This window comes from Plecotus auritus (assembly GCF_963455305.1).
Source record: "Plecotus auritus genome assembly, chromosome: 8".
In the NCBI taxonomy this organism is placed as follows: Eukaryota; Metazoa; Chordata; class Mammalia; order Chiroptera; family Vespertilionidae; genus Plecotus; species Plecotus auritus.
Window position 1 is genome coordinate 25,199,425 of NC_137782.1, and position 21,821 is coordinate 25,221,245.

General features: G+C 48.8%; 1 protein-coding gene across 8 annotated transcripts in view; it reads left to right on the plus strand.

Annotated features, from left to right (window-relative positions):
• Window positions 1-8,565: 8,565 nt before the first annotated feature.
• L3MBTL1 (L3MBTL histone methyl-lysine binding protein 1) overlaps window positions 8,566-21,821 on the plus strand; it is a 59,685-nt gene continuing 46,429 nt past the window's right edge. For 3 of the 8 annotated variants that reach the window (XM_080683139.1, XM_080683143.1, XM_080683144.1), the window contains exons 1-12: window positions 8,572-8,602; window positions 15,021-15,166; window positions 15,336-15,568; window positions 15,907-16,048; window positions 16,312-16,462; window positions 16,599-16,728; window positions 17,406-17,490; window positions 17,964-18,052; window positions 18,565-18,669; window positions 19,585-19,720; window positions 20,045-20,136; window positions 21,487-21,638. In XM_080683139.1, the coding sequence (XP_080539265.1) occupies window positions 15,031-15,166; window positions 15,336-15,568; window positions 15,907-16,048; window positions 16,312-16,462; window positions 16,599-16,728; window positions 17,406-17,490; window positions 17,964-18,052; window positions 18,565-18,669; window positions 19,585-19,720; window positions 20,045-20,136; window positions 21,487-21,638 (1,451 nt within the window). In that variant the 5' untranslated portion in view covers window positions 8,572-8,602; window positions 15,021-15,030. Of the gene's footprint in view, window positions 8,603-15,020; window positions 15,569-15,906; window positions 16,049-16,311; window positions 16,463-16,598; window positions 16,729-17,405; window positions 17,491-17,963; window positions 18,053-18,564; window positions 18,670-19,584; window positions 19,721-20,044; window positions 20,137-21,486; window positions 21,639-21,821 lie in introns of all 8 variants that reach the window. The other 5 variants (XM_080683140.1, XM_080683142.1, XM_080683141.1 and 2 more) reach the window with 4 other exon arrangements.

The following is a 21,821-nucleotide window of genomic DNA, read 5'->3' on the forward strand; positions in this document are numbered from 1 at the left end:
AGGAAGTATTAGATGAAGATTTATAAGCAGAGGACTTATAAATTATTAAAGCATAAAAACTGCCTAGTTCAAAACTCAATTTCTCTAAGTGAAAAAAGAAATCGGGATAAAGAGGCTCAGAAAGTATAAACAGACTTTTTAAACTTTAAAAACCTTAAATAGTATTTAAAAAACTATACCTTTTTCCCATTCACCAATTATGTATTGTTTCATTTACACATGGTTGTGGGTTTTTTATATGTGGTGGTGGTTTTTCCTGCGCCATCTGAAAGAAATCTTGCTGTTTTTTTCTCAAAATTTATTTCCTAGGACAGGATTGGGGAACCTTTTTCTACCAAGAGCCATTTAGATATTTGTAACATCAGTCAGGGGCCTACAAAATTAACCTGTTATATTTGGTCAAACATTTAATTAACTCACCCCTAATGCCTCAGCAAGGCCAGAACAAATTATTTTGAGGGCTTTATATGGCCCGTGGGCCAGATGTTCCCCACTCCTGTCCTAGGAACAGGGACATCTTCTTACAACTATTCATTGAAACCAGGAAATTACCATTGATGATATACTGATGTATAACCTATAGTCCATACTTATATTTTACCAGTTGTCCTATAATGTTCTTTATATTTTTCCAGTGTTCCTGGGTTATTTGCTGAATTTGTTTTCATGGCTCTTCAGTCTTTAATCTGAACAAATTGTCAACCTTTTTCATGACCATGTCATTTTTGAAGAGTAAAGGACAGTTATTTTGTAAAATTTCCCTCAATTTGGATTTTTCCTGATAACTCATGATTGCATTTTTGGCAGGAATATCAAGAATGAGACTGTCGCCCTACCGGTTTGGCTCAGTGGATAGAGCGTTGGCCTGTGGACTCAAGGGTCCCAGGTTCGATAAGAATGAGACTGTCCTCAGTGCATCATATATAGTGGCAAATAGTAATAACCTGGATCACTTACAAAGTCACTTTTTCCTTTTTTTAATCAGTCATTTGATAGGCAATAACTATTCTATCTAATAAAGAGGGAATATGCTAATTGACTGCCACACCTTCAAAAATGGTGGTGCCCAGTCCCCTCAGCCCGCCAGGCGGGTCCAGCTGCTCCACGTGCCTGCCTCCAGAGTCCCCCAGTCCCCCAGCTGCCCAGGGCCGGCCTGAGGCTCAGATAACCAGGGCCATCTGAGGCGCTGCTGGCAGTGGCAGCAGCAGAGGTGTGATGGGGATGTCACCTTCCCCCGATCACCGGGTAGCCTCCCACCCCTGAGGGCTCCCAGACTGTGAGAGGGGGCACGCCGGGCTGAGGGACACCCCCCCCCCAACCAGTGCATGAATTTTCGTGCACTGGGCCTCTAGTAGTAAATACTAAGGTTTTTACCAAACTCACCCACAATTAACATTTTTTATTTTCTAAGTTATGTTCTGTAAGAAAGTGCTTTCTGTAGGGGATAGATTGTTTAAAAAGTATGGTAAAAAAAAAGGGGGATCTTGTTTATAGGAGGAGAAGGAACCAGCCATTCTGGAGTTTGAGAAAGAGCTGCCTAAGGGGGAGCTTTGATGGCATAGATTGTACTCCATTAATGCGGAAAGCAGGAGAGTGATTTCCCTAGCATAGGGCCAAAAAGGGAGCTGGAAGCAGCTTTTACTTAGAAGCGAGGAATATGCAATAGAAAATAAGCTGTGTCCTCAATCTGTAAAACAGTACCTTCTAATATTGTGGAGTGAGTGCTATTATCAAAGGGCTTGGCACAGCCACTGGTTAATTAGTAGCTGCCTTTATTAAAATACGGACAGAATAGTCAAACGCTAATATTCTGGCCCATTGAGAAAAAGACAGGCAAAACAGTTGAGTATGGTGCCCAGGTCTTAATATCCACTACTACAGTGGAACCTCACTTCTCCAACTTAATTCATTCTGGAAGGCTTTTTGAAAACCAAAGCATTTTTTTCCCATTAGAAATAATGTAAACTGAATTAACCCATTCTAGATCCCTAAATGATGCCCTGTTTTAACCTTTCTCATATACAGTACATATCTAATGTATTGTTAGTCTGTAAATAAACAATACAACAAAAAAGACATGAAGTATAAATGAAAATTTAAAAAGGAAGTGAAATGTCCAGTAAAAAATGGAAATTTAATAATAAGCAGCAACAAGAGCAAAAAAACAATATTCATACACAATACCTTGAGATGGTAATAGCTGTAAACAGACTCATACTCGCGCATTCTCGCCTTTGTAGTCTGAGAGAGATGTGACTGACCATACAGGTATCAGCACGAAAGGTTTGTCCAGTTGAAAAGCGAATTGTTTGAGATAGGAGACGTTCGAGAAATGAGGTTTGACTGTACTTTAGTCATTCATGAACAGCCTTGAGTGTACTATTTAATACATTGTTGTTACTACTAACCACAAATTTCAAACACCAGCTAGAGAATAGTACGAACCTCCCATATACTCAACCAGCTTTAACTATCTACATGCCTGCCCACTTCGCCAGATAACTTTGAAAGAAATCCTAGACATTACAGCTGAAGATAGTTCATTAGGTACCTATAAAAGACATCTTAAACCTCCTTAATTTATAGGGTTTCTATTTAGGTGTCTGGTTTTGTCATAGTGGTAGCCATTGATCTTTGTCTACATCCATTAAACTGTTTAGCCATAATTTTCCAATCCATTGAAGTTCTTATTGATCTTATCTTGTTGCATCTTTGGTCAGTGGGAGTCAACTCAAGTTGCCTCCTGAGTTCTTCTGAAACAGCCCTAATAATCTTTGGAGCTTCCTTGATTCCTTGCTAAGATTTCCAGGGTCATCATTTTATTGTTGTTTTTTGTTGTTGTTTGTTTGTTATTTAGAGTTTAAAGTGAAAGTTTATTAATGCAGTCCAGGCTCATCTTTTTAGTCCCATACCTGGAATTAGCCATTTCTCTAAGGAGCCCTGCTGACTTTCATTTGGAAATGGCATTTAGCAACCACAATCTGGGCCCTTGGGGTGTTGATTGCTACTAGTTTGGTCATAGACCTTTTCAGTGGACAGAGCCAGGGAAACGATTGCCTGAATCTTCAGGCGGCAGAGATCATGTTACTTACTGCTCTTGTGAAGGTCCTCTTCAGGCTAACCATCCTTTTGACCCTGTCTCAGTGCAGCAGTTTTGAATCAGTTGTCCTGTACTCTGATTTGTGAGTATCCCTCTTACCGAGTGGGGCCCACTAGTAGACACAGCACACTCCCAGTTTGCACTAACCTGCTCAGAGCAGAGCGATAGTATATGGCCTCCCTGCCCTAATAGATGTTTCCTCACTTGAATTCTGGGCCAGTTCTGGCAAAAGGGTGAGGAAACTATTTCTTTAATATTCCTGCAGAATCTCTTCTGTACCTACAGAAGGTTTAAAGCAGATAGTGTGCCATCTTGCTCTGCATAATAGGAGTAGAGAAGGAAGGAAATTCAGAGCCTAAATTTAAATGTGACGACAGCATTATAATTGGAATAAGCAAATAACATCTTAAATTATAGCTTTCATCCACCTTTGCTAAGATGACTTTGCCCTTGCAGACCTAGCAGGAACTGAAGCCCAGATAGCTGCGGCTGTGATTGTAATAAGATGATTGATGCTCATAAGTCTGTTCAGGAAGCCCTCAAAGAGTATAGCACCTTGAATCACCAGGGTCCAAAGTCACATTCCGTAAACACTTATTAAAGGCCTCACTGAGTGTGTGATAGATTACTGCCAGAAATTTCATATGTTTATATATATATGTACTTTTAATATTTTTTTCTACATATCCCCATTTTTCCTCCATAAGCAGAGTATTTCCCATGCCTTGATTTTGACCATGTAATTTTAGTAGGCATGACATATTTGGTAGGTGAAATATCTAATCCCTGAAACCTGATAATGTTACCTTACAATGGGTCCTCAAACTTTTTAAACAGGGGTCCAGTTCACTGTCCCTCAGACCGTTGGAGGGCCGGACTATAGTTTAAAAAAAAAACTATGAACAAATTCCTATGCGCACTGCGGGCCCGGGACGAGTCAGCTGCTAAGCAGGACAGGCAGCGGCACCCGGCAGGCTGGATAAAGGTCCTCGGCGGGCCGCATGTGGCCCGCGGGCCGTAGTTTGAGGACGCCTGCCATGGTAAAAGGGATATTGCAGATGGGATTAAAGTCTGGGAGTGAGATTATTCTGGTGGGCCCAGTGTAATCACAAGGGTCCTTATAAATTGAGAGGCTGGGAGGTCAAAAATCAGAAAAAGTGTGAATTCAGAAACAGAGAAATTGGAAGATGGCTTTGAAGATTGGAAATTGGAAAGGGCCACAAGGCAAGAAAACAGTTCTCTCCTAGAGCCTCTGGAGTGAGCACGGCACTGTCTACATCTTGTCCCAGTGAAACCCCTTTTGGATTCTGATCTCCAGATAAATTTGTCTTAAGCCTCCAAATTTGCAGTAATTTGTTACTACAGCTAGCTACAGGAAACACGACATGACTAAAGGCTTAAGATGCACAATTGGGCTCAGTCTTTTGCATCTCTGCCACCAGCTCTTTATAAGAGGATCAGTTACTTGACCAATTTTACTATTAGTTTTTGTGGTAGGCAGAATGATGGTCCCCAAAGATGTCCATATCATAATTCCTGGAACCTGTGAATATGTTATATGGCAAGGGGGGATTAAGGTTGCAAATAGAATTACATTTGCTGATCGGCTGACCTTGAAATAGGGAGATTATCCTGGATTATTTGGGTGAGCCGGATGTAATCACAAGGGCCCTTAAAAGATGGAAAAAGAAGGCAAAAGTCAGCCACAGTGATGTGACATGAAAAAAGCTGTTACTGTCCATTTCTGGTTTTGATGACAGAGGAAGGAGCCATCAATCAAGGAAGGTAGAAAGCCTATAGAAATTGGAAAAAGACAAGAAAACAAATTCTAGTGCCTCCAGAAAGCAAGGCACTTCTGCTGATACCTTGAGACCTAGTGAGACCCATTTTGGACTTCTGGCCTCCAGAACTACAAGATAATAAAGTGATATTGTTTTAAACCAGTAACCTTGTGGTGATGTATATTCAGAAGCAATAAAAACTAATACTTTTTGTTGTTGTTAATCCTCACCCGAAGACATTTTTCTATTGATTTTTTTAAGAGAGTGAAAGGGAGGAGGAGAGACACAGAAACATTGATGTGAGAGAGACACATCAATTGGCTGCCTCCCGCACATGCCCCAGGGTCAAGCCTGCAACCGAGAGGTATGTGCGTTTGACCAGAATCATATTTCAACCCTTCAGTCTGCGGGCCGACCCTCTATCCACTGAGCCAAACTGGCTAGGCAAAACTAATGCAATTTGATCGATTGATTCTTTTTCATTGGTTGCCTCAGCATCATCATAAAATGAATTCTAACAATATGTTGAGAAAAAGGTTCAGATATTTAGAACAGTGGGGGTAAGGGAAATAGCTGGGGCTCTGGCCCTCACTGAGGCAAATTTTTCTAGTGGTTACAAATATAGGTATCAATTCCCAAAGCCAAATAGAAATTTTGTCAGTCTCTGATGTGCTGGATAACATACACCCAACGCCCAGGGGTAAGCGGTACCTTAAGCTAGCCATGTTTGATGGAAATGTGGCCCTCCCCTGCCTTCCCCACCATGGGCTCACAAGTATATAGTCTGGGGGTGGGGGGTGTCCAGTCTTTATACAGGGGATTCAGTTCCAACTCCCATTATCACATGACCCAAGATTCCATCATCTGTCATGTGTGTGATCAAACAACTCCCTAGCAGCTGGTTCCTGCCTCTATCCAATAGCTACCTCCAGGACAAGGGAGACATCAGTTTGCCTCTGTTTGCCTCTGTTTCTGGCTCCTGCTGATTTTCCCTTCTTACAAGTTCAGCAATGAATTTGCTTTGCTCCTTTATTGGCTTGCTGGCTTGCTTCCTTTCTTGTAATATTTTATCCAGGATTTGGGGGTGTTTGTGTTAGAAAGGGCTCCCTATTAGCAAAGTCTGCCATGTTGCTGAAACCAGAAGTGTTTTCACACTTACATAAAAGGCACATCCTGATGATTTTCCTAAAACACATGGATTGCCTCAATGGTGAATTAAAATCTGTAGGAACAAAAAGGTGTTACAAATAAGTTTTCTCAGTGTTTCTAGTCATCAATATGTATATTTTCCATTGATTTTTAGAGAGAGTGGAAGGGAGGGAGGAGGTGGAGAGAGGAAGAAACATCAATTGGTTGCCTCCTGCTCATGCCCCAACTGGGGCTGCAACTGAGGTATGTGCCTTTGACCAGGAATCAAACCCGTGACCTTTCGGTCCACAGGCTGGTGCTCTAACCACTGAACTAAACTGACCAGGGTTCTAATCATCAATGTTTTAAATGTTGGGGGTCCATTCTTGGTTAGGGGGTTAACTTAGAGAAGACACTGGGGCCAAAGGGTTGGACTTGTTCACTTGCTCCCTGAGGGCACACTGGACCAGCAGAGCAAATTCTGGCTATAGGAGTCAGAACCTTCCCCAAATCACATCAACTTGGGAAGGGCTCTCCATCCCTGAAGGTGTTCAGGCAAGCAAGCCCACCAAAGGTATGAAAACCAACGTACTGTTAATGAACAGAAAAATAGTATCTCAGCAACTCAAATCCATGTTCATTCCAGGGTCCCCCAGCTCATACTGGTCTGTCTGAATCACTACCTCACGGATGCATGTTGTTGAGAAGCCATATGTTTGTGTAGCTCCACCACTTTTTTTTTTAATCTGAAAACCTAAAATAAACCCTTTGGAATCTAGAACAAGCACAGTCTGCACAGAGATGAAAGAAAAATAAGCGGATGGCTGTGTGTGTATTGATGTGTAAAAAGAAACCTATTGTTATGGCAACCAGCATCCTCAACTGATGCAACCCTGTTCCCAATAATATATGATTAAAAATTGACATTGCAGTGAGGAAGAACATATGCAGTGCATTGGCATAGCAACCAGAATAGTTAAATGCTGCATACATTAAACCTGATGACCACAACAATTTGGGGAATTTTGCCTACAATTAATAAGGAACAATTTCCTCATCTGGACTTGAAGTCAGGAACCTGTAGGTCCAACCTGTGGCCACCACCTTAATAGATACGATTAAATCATGATTAAATCATTGGTGTAGGAGAAGGGCCTGGGGCTCTAGAATGTACCAAGAAGTGCTGTGTGGGAGGCAGCAATTTCAGGTGTTTACCTATGCCGCCATCTTGGTCTCTCCAGATTTGTTTTTAATTCATGCAACCTAATATTATGCAACCAGGCTTTTGTGACAAAGAATAAAGTTCCCAGCATCATACACAGATTGAAAAAAAAAAAAAAAAAGAAGTGCTGTGTTTTCATCTGCATGCGCACACCATTTAGTCAACAGATATTTATTGAGTACTCACTCAGCATCCAGCTCTGTGCTGGGTGCTAGGGATACAGAAACGAATGTTTCCTTCCTTTTTTTTTGGAGCTCGCAGTTTCTTTTTTTTTTTAATATATATTTTATTGATTTTTACAGAGAGGAAGAGAGAGGGATAGAGAGTTAAAAGCATCAATGAGAGAGGAACATCGATCAGCTGCCTCCTGCACACCCCCTACTGGGGATGTGCCCCCAACCAAGGTACATGCCCTTGACCGGAATCGAACCCGGGACCCTTCAGTCCGCAGGCTGACGCTCTATCCACTGAGCCAAACTAGTCAGGGCAAGCTCGCAATTTCTCAACCTCTTGCATTACACAAGTCTATGTAAATGCCACAGGAACCAGTAAAGGGAGAATTGACTAGTTAAATCTGTGGAAGCAGAAAGAGAGAGCAGCCAAGGAAATTGAAGCACAGAGGAGGGGTGACTTGCTCAAGGCAACCCCACAACAGGAACGATTACTGAGAACAACCATATGCCAGGAAGTAGGTGACCGTTTTTACAAATGGAGGACTGGAGGATACAATGTTGTGCCCCAGGCCACACTCTCAGCCAAAGGCAGTGGAGTCATCCAAACGCAGGAGCGGCTTAATGCCGCCTTTCACCCAGGCAGGGCCAGGTCACTACCCACGCCGCGCGCGGCCTCCTTCCCTTAGATCGCACAGTCCTTCGCCTCTCCTGGGGCCTTCACGGATGCTCTTTGGCACCCCTTCTGCAGGTGGGGGGCAGGAGCGGTGGAAAGGCGTTAGACAGCGCAGCGACCGGCCGGGGTGCTTGCCGGAGTGCAGCCTCAGCTTCTTTCACCCCCCTCTCAGCCTGGGGGCTCTCTCTTCCAGCTCGGCGGTGCGTGAGCCCCCACCCCCGCCCCGCCCGGGGCGCTGCAGGCTGTGGGTGACAGAAAGAATCTCCAGCCGCCTCGCCCGCGTAGCAGTCCGGCGCCAGAGGGGAAAGGACTTTAGGCCCACGCGGCCTGGCCGCCCAGGAAGGCAAGCAGAGGGCGCGGGCGCTGTCGAACGCGCGGGCCCCACGCCCCCCAAACCTGCGCCGCGCGCGGTCCGCACCCCGCGTCCTGCAGAGAGGCGGGCCCGTCCCCCAGTGCGCGCAGGCGCGTGCCGGGCTGGGCTCTGACCGTAGTTCGGCGCTGGGCGGCCACTGGCTGGCCTCGCAGGTAGGGAGATCGCAGGCCAGTGGGCTCGGACCCGGGGTGCGGGACTGCCGCGCAACCCGGCCCCGCCCCGCACAGCGACCGCCCCGCTGTGCGGCTCCGCGGGCTGAGGAGGAGGCTCGGGAGGGCGGGAGCTGAAGGGGGTCTGGGCAGAGAGCGGCGGGCCCTGCGGTGCGGGGCTGGGGGTGTCCGCCGTGCTGCTGCGGGCCACGACCTGTAGGTCGGGAGAGAGGAGGCTTCGTTTCTAGAGAAATACAATCAAGAGTTTTTCATTAATGGAAGGCTGTAGTAGAGGGCGGGGTTTGGGTTTTCTTAGGAAATGGGTCATTTGGCAAACTTTTTCTTCCCTTCCGTTCATTTCCGATTTTTATAACAGAAAATTGGGTAATTATTGTTTTCTGCCATAGAGGTAAAGAATAAAAAGAATTCCGCCATTTTGGCGTTTTAAAAAGTAATCGTTCTGCGAGGCTCACGGATCAGTGACCGCCCGGCTCGCCGCCGGCTCTACTAATCCCGGGAGGACTCGGATGGAAGGCGGGCGACGGCTCCCTACCCTGGAACCCGCTCCAACCCCATCCCTTAGCGCCCCCCAACTTCCCCCCCCCCTCCCCCGGCGTCCGGCCGTGTGTGTGTTGGGGGAGGGGGGTATCTAGGCCCTAGCTCCCTACCCCCAACACCTAGAACGAGGGCATTTATTGAGTGTCTGTTGTATACGAGGAGGCCTTGAGGGGCAAAATGTGGGGGAACCTTGGCCGACAGAGAGACCAAGAAAAAATAAACACAGCACATTTATTCAGTAAGTATTTCTTGAGCATCTGCTATGTGCCAGACACAGCTCTGCGCTGGGGATCCAACGATTGTTTTAGGTCAGGTTACCTGGAAACAGACTCTGAGAGGGAGGCTTGAATGTAGGTCTATTGGGGTGCCCTTGGAAATATCACCCCTACAGGAGGGTGATTGGGCAAAGAAGTTGAACTGCCTGTGTAGTCTCTACAGAGGCCTCTGGAGCGGAGATGGCCTTGCAAAGGTGTTCCACATTGAGTCAAGGGGGCCGGGCCTTTATAAGTGATATCAACTAGTCAACTGGATAGCCGCTTCCAGGAGAGGGCCCTTGGCGGGGCAGCTCCCCTGGCTGAGGGCAATTGCCAGAGAAGCTGACAGCTGAGGACTATCAGTGACAGCTTTCACCGGAGCTGGGACCTCCCACTTTATCCCCTCTTCCACCAGCCTCTGAGCAGCACAGGAGGAGGAAATAGTATTCTAGTCCCTAAGGCAAGAATGGCTAAGCCATTTATGTATTTCAGTACCATTTGTTTCTTACATTATTGACCAGCCTTTACTCCCACCTCTGTGATTCAGTCACTCAGTGACTGTGGAGTGCAATCTCTGGATCAAGTTCTCTGCACACCAGGAGCTTTGTTCTGTGTCTGGGGGAGACGGAGAAGTTAATGCATAGATTGTGGTGGAGTGGAACACAGGAGAGAGAGTGATTAACTTTGTTTTGGGGGTGGATTCTGGGAGTCACTCAAGCTGCATCTTGAAGGATGATTAGGAATTTTCCAGAAAGATGGAAAAGGTACCAAGCAGAAGGAACAGCAGGTGCAGAAGCCACAGAAGTGAGGTTCTGAACGTGTGACCCAACTGCAGGGGTAGGAGTGGACGGATTCCTTGCACCTGGCTCAGGCCTGGGAGCCACATCAGACCAGTTGTGCTGCTGTGTGGATCTAGTGGGGCATTGCTTATGAAAATGTTGTGTAAGCTTCAAATAGAGGGGTGGTAGCGGTAAAGGAGGGGTGAATTCAAGTAATAGAGAAGGCAGTTCCAGGCTTCAGAAAAGCCAATTGTCTAGTTAGGGAGAAAGACCATAGAAATAGTAGGTGCTGCTAGCCAAGAGCCCACAACCACATGCAATGGGTCCCAACACACAGGTGCACAAGGTGATCCTCTCCCTCCTGCACATGCAAGGGCTTGCCTTCTAGAATTATTCTTTTTCTCCTACACTGTCCATTTCTTCTTTGTAGGTTCATTTTCATCAGCTACAAACATGCTGTAACATTTCCTGTTTTTAAAAGCAAAACAAACAAACAAAAACTCTTCCTTGAGACCACATCACTCTCCAGATACCATTTCCATGCTCTCCTTCACATTCTAACCCCTTGAAAGAGTTATTAGACCCATTGTCTCTATTTTCGTACAGGACCAATCCTTATTGTCAGTTTCCCCAGTAGAATGTAGACTCTGTGGCAGAGGTGTCTGTTTTGTTCACTGGTAAATCTGCATTGTCTAGAAGAGTGTCTGGCACATAGTAGGTGCTCAATAAATATTGAACTGATCAACAATTTCTTGTTTTGTTTTGTTGTATTTTTTTTTTCATAAAAAAAATTTCTCTTTAAAACCCACTCCGATCAGGTTTTTGTGTCCACAGCTCTTCTGAAGTGGTTCTTGAGGTTTCTGATGACCTCCTTATTGCTAAAATGGCCAGCTCTTAGCCCTCATCTGACTTGATCTGTCAGTGGCATCCAACACCACTGAGCAGTTCCACCTTCTTGAAAAATTGCCTCACGTATCCTCCAGAAGCCCAGACGCTTCTGCATCCCTTCTCACCACATTGCAGATTCCTTCTAAGTCTCTTTTGCTAGAGCATCCACTTCCCATCTTATAAATCTTGGCATGCTCGAAGGCTCCCACCTTTTTCTTTATTCTCTGTCCTAAGGTTTTCAAGGCCATCTCTTCATGATGATTTTCAAATTTTATCCCCAGCCTCAACTTTAGCCCTTATTTCTAGAATATAAGCTTCATGAGAGCAGTTAGTGTTATTGGAGATTGTATTCCCAGAGCACAGAATGGTGCGGACACCTAGCTGGCCCTGCAGTGTGTGCTGGAGAAAAGGCAGCAAGCCTGAACAGAAGGGCAGTCCTCGCAGTCCCTCCCCTGGATAGACCTAAAACATGTGATAGGTTGGAAACAGAATGGAATTCTTTCAAGAGTAACCACAGTCACTCTGAATGACTGACAATGTTTTACATAAACAGATTGACTCTATTGAAAAGAACTTAAATGGTACAAATAGTATGTCAGCTGTGCAAAGCAAAATAATTGGAATTAAAATTCAGGGAATTCTATTTTATAAATATAAAAGGGGAAACAGACCTTGGTTTGAATATTGCCTTACTTAATCAGGTTACATATCTTGCCTTTGCCTACCTGAGTATACACTCTATAATGTGGAAGATGGACTCTATTTTAGGAAGGAAATGCTGGAAAATAAAGTCAAAAGAACATCAGGAGGGAGGGTGGGAGAGACAGCAACCATTGTAAGCTGATTTTGCAAGCAAGCAGCTTCCGTGTTATTAGCCAGAAGCTACCAAGTTCCCTGGAATTTCTGTTAAAAGGGAGTGGATTGGTATTTGTTGAAGGCCTTCTGCTATCAAGATTTCACAGATTTTTTTTTCATTTAATCTTAATCAAAGCCCTTTAGGTAGATACTATTACCAGGTTCATTTTACACATGAGGAAGCTGAGCTTAGAGAGGGTAAGCTACTTACTCAGAGTAATAGGTATTAAGTAGTGGAACTGAGATTCAAACTGTCTTAACTATGTCTTAAGACTAGGCTCAGCCCTAGCCGGTTTGGCTCAGTGGATAAAGCATGGGCCTGTGGACTGATTCAGGTCCTGGGTTCGATTCCGGTCAAGGGCATGTACCTCAGTTGCAGGCTCCTCCCTGGCTCTGGCCCTGGTCGGAGCTCATGCAGGAGGCAACCAATCGATGTGTCTCTCTCACATCAATATTTCTGTCTTTCCCTCTCTCTTCTACTCTCTCTAAAAATCAATGAAAAAAATATCCTCGGGTGAGGATTAAAAAATAAATAAAAATAAAGTAGCTGTACCATTTTTAAAAAATAAATAAGTGCTACATTATTAAAAAAAAAAAAAAAAGACTAGGCTCACATTCTTTAACTTGTATGCCAGAAGCCACTGTCAAGTACTGCTAACACCTTAAAGCAACCAAGTATCAACACAGTGTTTTTTGTTTTTTAATCCTCACCCAAGGATATTTTTTCCATTGATTTTTAAAGAGAGTGGAAGGGAGAGAGAGAGAGACAGAGAGAAACATCAATGTGAGAGAGATAAATCGATTGGTTGCCTCCCTCACATGCCCCAACCAGGGCTGGGGATCGAGCCTGAAACCGAGGTATGCGCCCTTGAAGGGAATGGAATCTGCGATCCTTCAGTCCGCAGGCGGATGCTCTAACCACTGCGCAACTGGCTAGAGCTCCACACCGTGCTTTTTATTAACATGTTGAAATTACCGAAATCCAACACACATACTTGTTGAGTACCTAATGTGTGCCAGGCACCATTCCAAGTGCCAGGGAAGCAGAAGTGAACAAGACAGATAACATCTTTGCCCCCATGGAGCTTACATTTATGTGGAGATGACTGATCAAACATAAAGAAGTAAATGAAGATCATTGTTGATTATAATGAAGGAAATAAACACAGTAATGAGATAAGCAGTAAAAAAGAGTGACAGGTAGGCTGCTACTTTGAGAGGTTAGGAAAGACCTCTTCTTTTTTTTTTAATATATTTTTTATTGAATTCAGAGAGGAAGAGAGATAGAAACAGCAATGATGAGAGAGAATCATTGATTGGCTGCCTCTTTTTTAAAAAATATATTTTATTGATATTTTACAGAGAGGAGGGGAGAGGGATAAAGAGTTAGAAACATTGATGAGAGAGAAACATCGATCAGCTGCCTCCTACACACTCCCCACCGGGTATGTGCCCGGTAACCAAGGTACATGCCCTTGACCGAAATCGAACCCGGGACCTTTGAGTCCGCAGACCGACGCTCTATCCACTGAGCCAAACCGGTCAGGGCAGGAAAGACCTCTTCTGATGAGGTGACCCCTGCACTGAGGCCTGGAGGATGGGAAGAAGGCAGCCAAGCAGACATCTTTGGGAAGAGCATTCCAGGTGGAGGGAACAGCCAAGGCAAAGGCTCGAAAGTGGTATGTCAAGCAATAGAAGGAAACCAGATCCTGTCCAGGGTGGAGACTTGGGGAAGAGGGTGGAGGATGAAGGTGGAGAGGAAGACGGTTAGATTCTATAGGGTAAAGCATTTTGATTTGATTTTAAGGCCAATGAAGAGCCATTGAAGAATTTTGGATAATAGATAATGTGATCTACACTTTAAAAGCGCTCACTTACTGGAGAATAGACTACAGGGGGACAGGAGAGAAAGAACAGGAAATGGGTTAGGAGGCAGTTTCTAAAACCAAAGAGAGCTAATGGTGGGTGAGACTAGCATGGTGGCAATGGACATGGAGAACAGTGGTCAGACCCTGAGATGTGGTTTGAAGACAGAGCCAACAAGCAATTAAAATATGTATAAAGTTGTGCTTTTCAATACAATAACTATGGCCACTTATTTAAATTTAAATTAAACAAGATTAAAAATTCTATTTCTCAAGTCACACCAGCCACTTTTCAAGTGCTTAGTAACCACATGTAACTAGTGCCTACTGTGTTGGACATTCCCATCATCACAGAAAATTCTACCGGACAGAGTTGGTAAGACGTCTAGGACAGTGGCTAACACATTTTAGGCGTTAAATAATGATTGATATTAAGTATATTTATGTCACTAGGTCTTTTGTTCCCCTATATTTACCTGTTCAACCACCTCTTTATGTTTTTTAAATATATTTTTATTGATTCCAGAGAGGGAGGGAGAGAGAGATGGAAACATCAGTGATGAGAGAAAATCATCGATCGACTACCTCCGGCGTGGCCCCCACTGGGGATCAAGCCCACAACTGGGGCATGTGCCCTGATGGGAAATCAACAGGCAACCTTTTTTGGTACATGGGATGACACCCAACCAACTGAGCCTTACTGGCCAGGGCTATTCAACAAATGTCTGAGTGCCCACTGTGCTTGGGGAGGGCGTGGTGGACAGGTGGCATAAAAGAACATGATCAGGAAAGACCACCTCCGGGGGAAATGGACCTGTGCAAATGAGGGAGAACCTGGTGCTTGAGGGCTCCAAGATCCCAGATGGAGAAGGGAGTGATTCTGTTGGGGATGGAGGCGGGGGTTGAGAAAGATGGAGTTTGGACTTGGCCTGGGCTCTGTCATGAAGACAGAACCTTGACCTGAGACATACTCCCCGGAGTCAGTTCTGTATGTCACAGTTTACAAAGCACCGTCACACATCTTAGGACATGAGGGGAAGTGCAGGGCCTGGCCAGAGCCCTCACCTGGGTGACCTGGTTACAGCCAGGTGTCAGACTTAATGTTATGTTCCTAAAACACCCTACTCCCCTCGGGGCTCACACTTTTCTCTGAGGCTGGGCCTCCTTCTCAAAAAAGCCCTCTCCCTCCCTGATCACCCTGGGGGCTGTGTTCTGGTTGTAGGCCTACCAGGATGGAGGGGCATGCTGAAATGGAGATGCTGAGAACCCTGAAGGGGCCCTCTACAGGGGAGGTCAGCGTGCACCTGGTGGCCAGGGGCAGCCCAGGTTCTGGCCCTCACCTGCCCACTACTGCCTTCATCATTCCAGGTGGGCCAAGCCAGGGGTCTTGGGAGGAGGAGCATCCCCATGCCTGCCCAAGCAGGTGTGGATCCTGGGGAGGAAATGGTACTTTTCACCTGCCTACACATGCATGGCGATTTTGGGGTAGAGCCACCAGGCTCACCTGTGTGGTGTCTGATTGGGTATCTGTTCACAGCCAGCTCTGCCACCCTTGGCCTGCCCAGCAGTTCCCTGGATGTGTCCTGCTTCCCACGGGAGTCGATCCATGTGGGCGCCCCACAGCGAGTGCCCGGCAGCGTACCTGTCATGGCCACGGTTCTGCCGCAGTTGAGCGCAGGGCCGGCGGCCAGCTCCAGCGCCAGCACAGTGCGGCTTCTGGGGTGGACCGAGGCCGAGGCCCCGGCCCCGCCTCCTGGGGGCGGCCTACGGGTCAGTGTCTCTGGGGATTGGCGAGGTCCAGCCTCAGCTGCGGATGGGGCTTGCGGGACCAGAGGTGGAAAGTGCGGGCAGCTGGCGGGGATGTAGGACTCAGTGGGTGGGGCTTTGAGAGAAGGACTGGGGACTTGGCTTGGAGTCACGAGGGGTTCTAGAGACCTGGTTCTTGGGGAGTGGGCTCTGGGGGCGTGGCTTGGGTGGGGCGGAGCCCAGCGGGATGCTGGGGGCGTGGCTTGGGTGAGACGGTGGGAGAGGGACCGTGAGACTAGAGGTGGGTCCAAAGCTGGTACCAAATCACCGAGTCACCGTCCTGAGACCCTACCGCGCTCCAGTGCCGGCTAAGGGAGTACGCGCCACGGAACATGGTGGGAGCCGAGCAGCCCCCAAGCCCCGAGCTGCGTCGGGAAGGTGTGGCCGAGTACGAAGCTGGCCAGGCACCGGCGGGAGGCGGCGATGCGGGCACCCAACAGCCGGGTAGGAGCCCAGGCCTGAGCGGGGGCCCCTGCGCGGGTGGAGCCACTGTCGGGGGCGAGGCCGGGTTCCTGCAGGTGCGCCCAGGGGTTGGTCGTAGGTGGGGAAGGCTTAAGGGGGGGTGCGGGGCGGTGGCCAGTGGAGGAGCCCGAGGAGGGAGGACCAAGGGGGAGGCCAGGGCCTGGGGGACGTGGGCTCCGAAGTGGGAGGAGCCTGGGTGTGGCTGGGATGGGGTGGAGGGCCTGAGGCCCCTTTGGCCCCCACAGCGGACCTCCCCCAGGACCCTCCAGGAGATCCCCCGCAAGACCCCCCAGAGAATGGTGCCACATGTCAGTGCCAGGCGTGTGAGCCTCAGCAAGGCTCCCGTCCAGATCCTGCCTCCTCCAGGGATGGCTGCCCGCCGCTGTTTCAGGAGCGGTAAGGCTCAGGGCTTACCCCTCCACTTGCTCCGCTTTGGGGCCCCAAAGTCCCATTTCTGCTTATGGCTTCGGAGAGGGGCTGGGTGGTGCCTGGTGGGCCAGTGGTTCTTTCCTTCAGGCTGCCCCTCCCTCAGGTCAGTCATAGTGGAGAACGCCTCGGGCCAGAAATACTACACCAGCACTTCTGAGCTCCTCAAACCCGTGAAGAAGAGGAAGTACAGGGAGTACCACAGCCCATCAGAGGAGTCGGAGCCAGATGCTGTGGTAGGAAGAGGACAGTGGGAGGGAACGGGGAGGCCAGAGGCTATCCCTCAATCCCACTATCCTCTCCATCAATCCAGGTCATGGGACTGGGCCAGAGAAGACACTTAATGACTCACTCATCATATTTTAGGGTCTCATCCTGAGTCAGGTCCTGTACCTGGCTGGAGGGGAATGAATAAATCACTCTGCTGCTTTTCTGGAGCTCCCATCTCAGTCTAGCGCCAGGGCTAAAACACACTCCCATGCACCGGCACCCAGGAGAGCTGAGTGGATAGACGGAGAGCTCCGTCACGGGAGCCCCGTCACTAGGCCAGAGGCCAGGGAGCACAGGGCTCTAGTTGCAGAGAAGCTGGAAGAAACAGCATGAGAGTCCCGGTGGGCAGTCAGAATCAGCACAGGCAGGCGTTTGTGTCCTGTGCCCCTACATGGGGATGAGGTGAATTGTAGTCCAGTTGTGTAGCTGGTGGGGGGGGGGGGGGTGTTCATGGGGTTCTGTGTCCAAGTGGTAGGAGGTTGTCTGCTGGAGCTGCATTCCTTCTGGTGGCCTAGGAGCAATTCCACCTGTTTGGGGCAAAACACCATGTGGCCAGAGAGCCAGACAGGGGCCGGGAATAGCGACTGGGGCTTCTCTCAAATTCATGAGGACAGGAAGCTGGGATCAGGCTTGCCTTCCACAGGAGAAGCGAGAAGAAAGAAAGGATCCAGAGGGACAGCCCACTGCTAGCATTCCAGAAAGGGAGGCGTGGAACGGCAGCCAGCCTGGTATGTGGCCTATGGATATATATTCAAGTATTGTGTGGACGCGCATTTGGAGGCGTGAGGCTGGGAGTGTAGGTTACAGTTGTGATGGTGTGTTGTACATATATAGGTAAGCATCAGTTAGTGTGTGTGAGAGAGTATGAGAAAAAAACAATGCTTATGGTTTGTGTATTAGTATATGTGTGTTCTTTGTTGGGGTTATCTCATCTGTTTGTTTAGCCTCTATCCCGTTGTAAGTAGGCCTCGCTGCCAGGCTCAGTATCCAAAGACTTGAGTATCACATGGCATTGCTTCCCTTTGGTGGTATGAGCAAGTCTGTACCCATCATTGGTCTGACCTTGCTGTTTTGGCCCCCATTCTGACATTTTGGTTCTAAGAAAAATGGAACAAAGTTCGTTCATAGCCAGCTCTGGCCCTCAGGCCTTCTCCATTACCATCCCCACTCTCCCATGTCAGCCTGTGTCTCCTGTCCACAGCGTCAGGGGAGAAGAAGGAAGGCTGGTCCTGGGAGTCTTACCTTGAGGAGCAGAAGGCCATCACTGCCCCAGTCAGCCTTTTCCAGGACGTGAGTGGGACAACTTCCACCTAGGAAATGCTTGTATTCCCAGTCGAGGACTCACCACCCAACTCAGGCCTTCTGGTGTTTTCTGTATCTGACATCTCTTAAAGGGATGTCAGAATGGAAAGGGGAGAGACTGGTTGGGGACCCAGAGTAGAGAAGAGACCACAATAAGGGATGTTCAGGGTGGGAAGAAATTGGGAGGTGGAACCAGGCTCACCCATCACTGGGCCTGCAGCCTTTTGAATTCTGGTGCCTTCTATTCAATTCTGTATATTGATATTTAAATAACTTGGACGAGAGAGAACCCTTAAGTCCAACCCTGACTCAATGCACATTTTTCAAGGGACCTGGGCGATGTTCTGCCCCCTCTGAATCCCTGCACTAAAGACCCCAAATAAGTTATCCCTTTGGTAGTACTGGCGGGTGGGGCCTAAAGCCACTCCTTCACCCCAAGCCCACTAGGCAAGGATAAGGCTGGATGGAAGCTGGGTCCTCTCCAATCTGTGCGTTGACAGTACCAGGCAGTCACTCATAACAAGAATGGCTTCAGATTGGGCATGAAGTTGGAAGGCATCGACCCTCAGCACCCATCCATGTACTTCATCCTCACCGTGGCCGAGGTGAGCCGAGGCTCGCACCACCGTTCTGATGGTGTCTCTCAGGATAGACTGATGGAACCTGCCAGGGGCATCCAGGGCTCGGGCTCAGATGAGGGAGACATTCCTGCCCTCAGAAAACACACAGTCTAGTGGGGGATTAAGATGGCATACACAGAAAGACGAAAAATGAACAAAAACCAGATGAAGTGTGAGGGTGGTGATGGTACTAAGTGGGTGTATACTTCATTGCTGGGTGAACTGGAGGAGATCCCAAGGGCAGGGGCGCTGGCATGAGTCCAACAAGGTGCTTGTCGTCTAAGAGCCCACAGTTGTGTGGGAATCAGCCAGGTAAACGTATCAGTGACACCCCACAGGTGTGGGACCGACGTGAGCAGAGAGACCCTGAGGGGGCAAGAGAAGCTTCACCCAGGAAGGGGCTCCCCTGCTGAGCCTTGAGAGACGAGTTGTGAATGGCTAGGGTGTCCCAGGCAAAAGGAGCAAAGTGAGCAAGGGCTCTGGGGCGTGAAACAGGCCGCATGTTCAAGGAGCTGCCATTCGCTCAGTGAGGCCAGAGCAGAGTGTGCAACTGGGGAGCAGTGAGAGAAGAAGCAGAAAGAAAGGTCAGGGGGCCCTGAGCAAGCCTGAGCCCTGGTAGGTGCCCATGGGCTTCTGTCTAGGTCTTAAAGGGCCGGAGGATGCCACCGGATGTGCCTGTCTTGTACCCAGAACTCAGAGCTCACAAGTACATGAACTTTCCTCATTGCAGGAGAGTATGGCACAAGGTTCAGGATAGGTGGAAACCTGGGAGTGAAGGGAGGCGGGGAGCCTGCTAGCATTAGAGCCCCCGAGGTGACCAGGCTGGGCAGGAGAGGTGAAGGCAAGGGAGTGGGTGTCTGTTGGCCTTAGAGTCCCCGTGATTCCCCCTCATGGGGCCAGGTGTGTGGCTATCGTCTCCGACTGCATTTTGATGGGTATTCCGAGTGCCATGACTTCTGGATCAATGCCAACTCCCCTGACATCCACCCTGCTGGCTGGTTTGAGAAGACTGGGCACAAGCTGCAGCCCCCCAAAGGTAAGGCCCAGCTAGGTTGGTCACAGTGAGGCAGTGGCCCTCAGCCCATCCCTTCTTCCCTGTGGGCTCCCTTCCCTTCCCCATTGCACAGCCAGCCTCTCTCCACCACCTCCTGCTCTGACGTGGCCCCAGGGTTCTGCTGTGCCCTTGCCCTTTGAGTGTCCACCCGAAGGTATCCTGCTTCAGCCGTGGGTCCCTGGGCAGGTTCTTGAGGGCTGTGGGGTCCTCAGGCCTGCCCGATTCTGCTGCTTCAGTGTGGGGTGCCCTGGCCGCGGCCCAGCCTCTGTCTGCACGGCGCTCTGTTCGTCCCCATGTGGGGCTTAGGTTACAAGGAGGAGGAGTTCAGCTGGAGTCAGTACCTGCGCAGCACAAGAGCTCAGGCTGCCCCCAAGCACCTGTTCGTGAGCCAAAGCCACGTGAGTGCCCCTGAGCCAGAGTGGACACCTGCCCCGGGGACAGCGTCACGGCAGCTGGCCCAGGGTATCTGACTAACCCGAGGAGAGCTCACCTTCCGGTGCTCTCAGCTCTGTTCTGGTCTCTCCTACCAAACGGGAGGGGCACGCCAGGCAGGCCAAGGCCAGAGGGAGAAGCTGGGCATAGGTTCTCCCCAGTTCCCTCTACAGAAAGCCTCTTCTCCATACGTCCCCTCAGAGGCCCCGGCACACTGCCTCTGCCTGGGCTCTGAGATGTCACTGTGCATGTCTCCTCTCTCTCTCTCTCTCTCTCTCTCTCTCTCTCTCTCTCTCTCTCTCTCTCTTTCTCTCTCTCTCTCTATTTCAAACATATTTTTATTGATTTCAGAGAGGAAGGGAAAGGGAGAGAAAGATAGAAACATCAATGATGAGAGAGAATTATTGATCAGCTGCCTCCTACACATTCCCCCACTGAGGATCAAGCCCACAACCCAGGCATGTGCCCTGACAGGGAATCGAACCGTGACCTCCTGGTTCATGGGTCGATGCTCAACCACTGAGCCACACGGGCCAGGCACCGTGCTCATTTCTCGCTGTGGTTTGCTCTGTAGTTTTGGTGTGTGGTCTGAGCCTCCGTCCTGGGAGCTGCCTTTCCCAGCCTTTTGCCCTACATCAAGGCTCTCCTATGTAGTCTCAACAACTCAACCTTGTCTTTTTCTCTGTTCAAGGCAGCTGGCAGCTTTACCCAGCAGTTCACATATCTCCTAATCCCTAGCAAATGGTCTGAGAGATATAGGGGACCCCCATTAAAAATATCACCATATTAAAAGTCCAGCATTCCCCTGGGCCCGGGACCCTGCCATGCCATTCGGGCAGTTACCCAGCACCTCCAGTCCAGCCTAGAGACCATACCTGCAGGTGCCCAAGTGACTGGTGGGGTTCTACCCGCTCTTGTGAGAGGGGATGCAGGCTTGTAAGTCAAACTTTTTCCATCCTGACCCCACCATTGATTAGCACTGTGGTCCTGGGCAGGTTATCTGACTTATCAAAAGGGGGTGATGACAGCTGTCTCGTTGGGTAGGGCAGGCTGCGCTCCACCTGGTACGCTTTGGGTGAATGTGTACCTTCCTGCCAGTCACTCATCTTCTGCCATTACAAGGCTTCCTCTGAATGCACCTTGGGGGCCAGAAGTTCCTGAGTGACCCTGGGCTGGGGATTACGATTCTGCCTGTTTATCCCACCCCCGAACCCCAGCATGGCTCTTAGGGAACCCACTCCTTCCCTTGCCAGTGGCCTCCAGGCTAGCACTAGCCTGCCTGGCCTGGCCGTGGCAGCCCCTCTTCTTGCCCCCAGAGTTCCCCACCCCTGGGCTTCCAGGTGGGCATGAAGCTGGAGGCTGTGGACCGTATGAACCCATCCCTCGTCTGTGTGGCCAGTGTGACCGACGTGGTGGACAGCCGCTTCCTGGTGCACTTTGACAACTGGGACGATACTTACGACTACTGGTAGTGGGAGGGCCCAGACTTGGCCAGGGGTGGTGAGGGGATGGCAGGGGTGGGAGGCAAGACTTTGAAAACTTAGACACCATGTAGCCCCTGCTCAGCCCTAGCATTCATATTCGTTTAGGAAGATAATTGGTTGTCCTGTGGGTTTGATCTGTGTATATCATAAGAAACACATGCAATATA